The sequence below is a fragment of the Coregonus lavaretus genome, assembly GCF_964263955.1.
Source record: "Coregonus lavaretus genome assembly, chromosome: 15".
Classification (NCBI taxonomy): domain Eukaryota; kingdom Metazoa; phylum Chordata; class Actinopteri; order Salmoniformes; family Salmonidae; genus Coregonus; species Coregonus lavaretus.
Genome location: NC_140002.1, coordinates 22977166 through 22984935, shown reverse-complemented (window position 1 = coordinate 22984935; position 7770 = coordinate 22977166). Strand labels below are relative to the sequence as shown.

General features: G+C 42.2%; 1 protein-coding gene across 1 annotated transcript; it reads left to right on the top strand.

Annotated features, from left to right (window-relative positions):
• Positions 1–4435: 4435 nt before the first annotated feature.
• On the top strand, positions 4436–7633 carry pgrmc1 (progesterone receptor membrane component 1). Its single transcript, XM_084178372.1, has 3 exons — positions 4436–4749; positions 5598–5753; positions 6322–7633. Exons 1-3 carry the CDS (start codon positions 4455–4457, stop codon positions 6414–6416), a joined length of 546 nt encoding a protein of 181 aa, XP_084034498.1. The 5' UTR covers positions 4436–4454; the 3' UTR covers positions 6417–7633.
• The last annotated feature ends 137 nt before the right edge of the window (positions 7634–7770 follow it).

Sequence of the window (7770 nt, the reverse complement as noted above, 5' to 3'; positions counted from 1 at the left end):
TAAATTGGGCTAAGGAACAGAAGGTGGGTATTGGAGAAAGGCCATCAGTGCGTGTTCTGCAAACAGTACAGGGGGATGAAGGCACGGCATGAGAGTGGTGAACGGATAGACGTGGTTATGGACAGCGAGGAAGGAGAAGAGCCGAGTGTAGTGGGAAGATGTATGTTGAGGAAGAATGGCGCCAAGTACAAACCATATTCTGCTGTCTGATGGCTCAGAAATTGAACCTGACGAGAGTGAGGATGAATTACCTGTGGTGGTAGGTGTGGTGAAGACCTCAGAGTCTCTGCCCGATGTTCATGCAAAGGATGATTCAGGCTCAGTGGGAGTGACATTTATGGAGAAAGTGGAGCCCCTGCCTTTTGGCTGATCCATATGTAGTCTCAGGCTGGGTAAAAAATAAGTTTGGTACAGTTCGGTGAAGGTAGCTCGAAGTGGACTTCTGATGATTTTCTGTATTTCTTCCGTCCAGAAGGAGCGGGCACTTCACGTTACGTCACTAGGGACATGACCTGTGACATGCTTTGCTCTCCGGAGCAGGGTGCACTGAAAGCAGTGATTACTGGGGTGGTGTTGAGGTAGAGCAATTGAAGTTGAAAATTCCATGTCTGTGACGCCCACTGTTTGGTGCGACTGTAACAGTGTTGCTTCTGTCCCTCTCCTCACCCCTACCTGGGCTTGAACCAGGGACCCTCTGCACACATCGACAACAGTCACCCTCGAAGCACCGTTACCCGTCTAACAACTACTTCAAACAACTACTTCAAGGTCTCAGAGCGAGTGACGTCACCGATTGAAACACTACTAGTGCGCACCGCTAACTAGCTAGCCATTTCACACTGGTTACATGACACAGACCCGGTGGTGAAACTGAGAAGACACTGTCTGTCCTTTTTTAGTTTTGAAGCAGTCTTTACCTGATAAAGTCATGTTAGGATATGTCAGTTATCCAGTGAGAGCTTTTGTGCTGAATCCACTAAGGTGTTTCAGACTCCAAGCTGATCATGTTGCAGCAGTGTGTAGGAGGTAGATTCCAAAATGTGAGAAGTGTGCAGGAGTGCATGGGACAAAGGAGCGTGTAGGACAGGGGTGTCAAACTCATTTTAGCTCAGGGGCCACATGGAGGAAAATCTATTCCCAAGTGGGCCGGACCGGAAAAATCATGGTATATATAACTTAAAAACAACAACTTCAGATTGTTTTTTAATACGATCAACATAAAACATAAAGCTGGAGCCTGAGGACAGTGTGTCCAAAATAGTACAAGCACAACATCACTATTAATCATAAAACACGTCAAGTTTATTTGAAAATTCTAAAGAAAAAGAACACACAAACACACAATGTCTCAGTGATTAACAGAACTGTTTCACAGATCACAGAACTATATCAGGGTGTCATTTCTCAGGCAGAAATGTAGATAAAAATAATGAAATCCTGTTCCCCAAACAAGTGCAAGAACCACAGAGTCAAGAATAGGTTAAATATACAAATAAAATAAAAACAATTAAAAACAATAGCACATCAACATAAAAACATATAAACATAAAGCTGGAGCCTGATGACAGTGTGTCCAAAAGCACAACATCACTATTAATCATAAAACACCTCAAGTTATTTGAAAGTTCTGAGGACAAACACACAAACACACAATGCCTCAGTGATTCACAGAAGTATATCACAGATCACAGAACTATATCAGGATGTCTCATGCAGCACTTTAAGTGGGGTTGCATAGTTTATTTGACTCCTGATACCTGGCATCTTTTAGCTTTCACCAGCGCATCAATATCAGGCGTCACATCCTGAGTGGCAGCCAACTTCAGGATGTGATTCAAGTGCTTGTGCGTGAGCCTTGAGCGCAGCTTTGTTTTATTTATGCTCATTACAGAGAAAACTTGCTCACAAAGATATGTGGTTCCAAACATGCACAACAGTTTTGCAGCGAGGGCTGTCAAGTTGGGGTAACCTGGCAAGAGATTCTGATAAAATGTGTCCAAGCCAGCTGCGGCAAATTTGCCCTTCAAATCTGAGTCACACTGCAAGTCTATTATTTCAAGTTGGATGCTGACGGGCAGATCAGAGGGATTCACGGTGAATGGCGAGCAAAAAACGTTGAAGTCTTTCTCCAGTTCACCAAAAATCTGAAAGCGTTGCTCAAACTCCCGTAACAGTCCCGTTATTTTATCTTTGAACCGCTTCATGTCTGCCACATGAAGGGTCGCGCACACATTTTTCAGACAGGAGAAGTGAGCTGCATCACCACCGGCGAGTTGCGTCTCCCACAATGACAGCTTCAACTTGAAAGAACGTATGCTGTCATAATACTGCGTGACAACTTTGTTGCGCCCTTGCAGCTGTTTGTTCAAGTTATTCAGGTGCTCTGTAACATCCACCATAAATGCAAGGTCCTGCATCCATTCTGCGGAATGAAATTCTAACACTGGTTTGCCCTTTTCTTCCATGAACTGTTCAATTTCTTCTCGTAAATCAAAGAAACGCCTCAGCACAGCACCTCGGCTTAACCATCTTACCTCAGTGTGGTATGGCAGGCCATAGATGTGGTCTTTCTCTCTGAGAAGGCTGTCAAACTGACGGTGATTCAGGCTTCTGGATCGGATGAAATTAACAGTTTGGATGACCACCTTCATGACGTTATCCATCTTTAATGACTTGCAACACAAAGCCTCCTGGTGCAAAATACAGTGAAAAGTCAAAAAATCACGTCCTCCATTTGCAGATTGCACTTTCTCTCTGAACTTTGTCACAACGCCTGCTTTTTTCCCGATCATTGAGGGCGCACCATCTGTAGCCAGGCTGACAGCGCGGGACCAGTCCACTCCGACCCTGTCCAGCGTGCCGACGAGTGCGGTAAAAATATCAGCTGCTGTAGTTGTATCTGTCATCGGCACCAACTCCACGAACTCCTCGGTGACGGTCAATGTGTCATCAACTCCGCGGATGAAAAATGGCCAGTTGTGCAACATCTGTAATGTCCGTGCTTTCATCAATTGCAACCGAAAACGCAATAAATGACTTTACTTTTTGCTTCAACTGGCTGTCCAAATCCACTGAAAGATCGGAAATCCTGTCTGCAACTGTGTTTCTTGTCAGGCTGATATTTACAAAAGCCTGACGCTTTTCAGGGCACACAATCTCCGCTGCCTTCATCATGCATGTTTTTACAAATTCACCCTCACTTAATGGTTTTGAAGCCACTGCGATTTCATTAGCAATGAGGTAGCTAGCTTTCACTGCAGCGTCACTGATGTCTCGGCTGTGAGTAAACACAGACTGCTGTTTCTTCAGACCCGCCAACAGTTCATTCACCTTCTCTCTTCTCCGCTGTCCTTGAAAGTTGTCATATTTGTCGGCATGAAGACTCACATAGTGGCGACGAAGGTTATATTCTTTCAGCACTGCAACATGCTGTGAACACACCAAACATACAGCTTTCCCATTCAATTCCGTGAATAAATAGGAGGATGACCATTTTTCTTGGAACACTGCACTCTGCGTCCACTTTTCTCTTTTTTGACAGAGACATATTGGGGCAATGAGGGTGCCAAAGCACATAATGTTAAAAGTAGAAGCCGTAATAAATATCGCGGGCAAAACAAAGTAGCTCATCCGGACTGGCTGCACGTGCTTGACCTACTTGCTCTGCCCCGGTATAAACAGTTTGCTTGCTTAACACAATTGCTATTGCGCCATCCAGTGGACGCAATTGGAACAGCAGTTTATTTTATTGAAAAATTGCAGCGCATTTTTATACTTTACAAAATCATCTCGCGGGCCGGATTAAACCCGTTTGACACCCCTGGAGGTGGATAAAAATGTGTGTGTCAATTGTCGGAGTGACCATGTTGCTGGGGATCAGAAGTGCCCGTTGCGAGAGACAGGTTGAGGGAGTAGAACAGGTGTCCTATACTGAGGCAGTGAAGAGAGTAGAGGATGATGGGTCAAGGGTGAGTTGTAGGCCTAGGCCGATACAGAGTAATACGAATTTGTGCTTCAGTAAGGTTGGCTTCTTAGCATTGGTTATCAACTGTACCACAGAAATGGAACGTTAATCACAGAAAATAGATGTTGTGGTGGCAGCTGCAGAAAAGTAGTTGGGTGTACGAGGTTTTACTGCATAAGAGTTACATGGTGTGTTGAACGAAATAGTCCCATCCTCCCAGGCCGTCTGCCTGGTGTAAGATCAGTTAAATTAGTTGAATGGGGTGGTGATAAAAATTAAACAAAAATTAAATAGTGGTATATAGGTGTAGGGTTAGTTGGTGGTGCACAAACAAAGTGTGCAAACGCCATGATACCAAACATGGCTTTTTTATTTTTGAATCACAAAATATAAAGTGATTGACCACACACTACCGAACAGTAGGTGGCGGCATGCACAAACAAAGTGTGCGAACGCCATGATACCGAAGAAGAAGCATTCAGCAACAAACATGGCTGATACAGAGGGAGCAGAGGAAACTTCTCCAGGAATTTTGCAAGAAATGTTCACGTCCCCGTTGAATTTGAGTCTGCTTGGCCTCTGCATATTTCTTTTGTACAAAATCTTTCGCGGAGACACGCCTGCAGATATGGGAGAGGTTGAGGAACCTCTGCCTAAACTCAAGAAAAGAGATTTCACGTTAGTGGAGCTACAACCGTACGATGGTCTGCAAAATCCAAGAATTCTTATGGCTGTCAATTCAAAGGTGTTCGACGTTACTAGAGGAAAGAAATTCTACGGGCCAGGTAAAATTAGTTGTAGGCTATTTGTGTTCATGTGGAGCAACGACTTAGCTATTTCCGCTCAAAAGAATGGTTGGCGCAACTGTCTGTAGCCAACTGGCTTGCTGGTTAGTCAGTTTTATTCTTACACTTGTTACTTTGTGTCTATTGAATTATGTGTATTTTTTGTATTTCGAAGTTGTTGCATTGAAACTACGACCATATAAACGCCACACCCCCTTCTTCTTCATGAATCACCCGCAATCGAATTTCACAACACGCGATCTGGCGTGTTCAGCCGAGTTGGCAATGTCATGTAACCTCTCACCAAGTTGATTGATCCTACACTGTCACGCAACCACCGAAGAACACGAACGCCCTCCCTTAAAATATGTAGAAATTGCATATATTCTCAGTCTGTGTTATGAAGTGTGTGATTCAGTTGCCTTCATGCCATTTCAAAATAAATAGTTTGACACAGGTGAATGCCTTGCACAAAGGTTGAATGTTCAATTCAGCAAGACCATATGGTTGCACAAAGGCTTGTTGAGGCCTATTGGAAAGCAATACTAACTCTCATTTCAAGGATTCAGTCTGTCCCTTCTGTCAGTCTCAACATCTAGAAAATAGGACTTGTTGTTGTGGGGCTTATCTTTGAAGCCGTCATAGAATACAGTAAGCTACTGTATGTATGTTGGAGAGCATGTGGAATTTAATTTGCAGATAAATAAAACTGCATATTTTTATAAAATAGTAGTCATCACCCTGACAGTTTGTTATAACCTGTGTCTATTCACAATCACATTTTTAGTTTATAAAATATTTGGCTGAATATCAAATCGATCTCTGTGTCTGTGTGTGATGTTTTCCAGAGGGTCCCTATGGAGTGTTTGCTGGTAAAGATGCCTCCAGGGGCCTGGCCACCTTCTGTCTGGAGAAGGAGGCCCTGAAAGACACCCATGATGACCTCTCGGACCTCAACGCCATGCAACAGGAAAGCCTCAATGAATGGGAGACCCAGTTCACTCGTGAGTTGATGCAGGAGTTGGTAGTTGCTACAAAACACAATTGTCTACATTCGGATACTTTCTTTTCAACTTCTACCTAAAGGGAAATGGACCGCTTGCAGTGAACATCACACGCACCCACTATCCACTCAACAGTGCAAGTTGTTGATGCACCAAACAGCTTTGATGACTCTTAGAACTATTGATGTTTAAAATGTATGTCTATTATGTGCCTCAGGGCATAACTAGTCTTGTGGTGGTCCAGTCTTTTTGTGCTTTAGTCAACTACTCTGTGTTCCTCTGTTGTATGACTTGGCAATGATAGAAGAGTTGGCTACATCACATACAATGATATGGTACCATGCCAGGGGATAACGTAATACAACTTTGCATCTAAATTAATCTGTTTGATACACTTTCATCTACATTACATTGAGTAGTGCTGTAAATTTAAACCCACACATGGAAGTCTTTCTTGGCCAAGTCTGTTCTCCACCCAGTAATTACCATGTCCTTGAGTTTATCTCCGATGTTGTCTGGTGAAGGTCCCTGAGGGCCTCAGTAATTTTCTTCTTCTTGCCTTTCACAGAAAAGTATGACTATGTCGGCAAACTTCTGAAACCTGGAGAAGAACCCACAGAGTACACGGATGACGAGGAGGTGAAGGACAAAAAGATGGACTAGAGCGCACAAGGGAAATTCAGATACCTTAATTTTTTCAGGATAATGTGATGCATATTGCCTTGTGTTGCAGCCAATGAGCGAAATGCTTTCTCCTATATGGTGTTTGTATTATGTAATTGTCATGGACCACCTCTTATGCTAATTTCATATGCCTCAGACCTTAATTTACCAAAACCAAGTGGATTTTAGGTTAAGGTTAGTATAATTATTGAATACTGTACTGTCTTTGTAAAGTTATACAGGTAGTATTAGTTGTAATGTAGATGCTGTTGGAGGATCTATTACTGTAGCTCAGTGTTAATTTTGGCTCTCTTCTTTTAGACTTAGTCTTAGTCATTTTGACTAAAATATCATTGTCTTAGTCACACATTTTTGTTATTTGAATAATAATTTAGTCTAGTTATTGTCAAAATGATAGAAACAGTTGGCCATTTTAGTCAACTAAATGCCCTTTCGTTTTAGTCACATCACATTTGTATTGCCTCAACCTATAGGAAACATAAATCACTGACTTCCATGTGCACAAACCTACATAGCCTTGTCCTACCAACATATTTTTCTACATAACATTATATTCCCAACAGCAGAAATATGACAAACATATGGCCGTCACTCAGTCGCGTCATTGCCGTTGTTATCAACGTTCCACTGTCACATTGACGTCCAAAAGTAGAACGGGCTAATGACTGTTTTGCCCAGTGATATAGTCAAGACACTAAACCTCAAGTCCGAATCAAGTCCCCTGTGCTTGAGTCTGAGTCACCAGTGGTCGAGTCCTGGTCCAAGTGCTCAAGTTTGAGTCACTGGATCCACATTAACTCAAAATAAAGTTATTAACCCAGTCAGATATAGTGTAATTGTTTGCTATTTATTTTCCTTTCTTTCTGTGCTATCAAATGTTTGGTAATGTTACCAGGGCCACGTTCAGTTGCGAAACATTCTCGAATGTTGCAAATAGAAATTCTGTGAATAGAGCCAACGTTATTCCTTATTCAACATGTCAGAGTGGCATGTTTGTTCTAGATAGCATATTTTTATCTGAACGTTACACAATGTTGTGACCTGCTGAACACATCCTAGCTTGTTGGCTATAGCTGGGTATTTACATTTACATTTTATTGAGGTAACATGACTGAAGGTGTAGCCTAAACAAAATGGGTGTTTGACGAATATATTAATCACTATTTTTGTTGATGAAATAAACAGCTGTAGCTTGATATGAATATATTTCCTTTTTTGTAATCTTGAGATGACCACATATTTTAAATTACACAAGCTGATAACGTTCTATCACAAATATTTGTGTAATTTTTTTTCTGCACTGGTGTTAGAGTTCCATTACATACATCACATA

Excerpts from the sequence above, each read along its gene's own strand:
- pgrmc1 (XM_084178372.1), top strand. The coding sequence starts at position 4,455 with ATGGCTGATACAGAGGGAGCAGAGGAAACTTCTCCAGGAATTTTGCAA. Across the intron at positions 4,750-5,597 it reads AAAGAAATTCTACGGGCCAG|AGGGTCCCTATGGAGTGTTT; the intron begins GTAAAATTAGTT and ends GATGTTTTCCAG. Across the intron at positions 5,754-6,321 it reads ATGGGAGACCCAGTTCACTC|AAAAGTATGACTATGTCGGC; the intron begins GTGAGTTGATGC and ends TGCCTTTCACAG.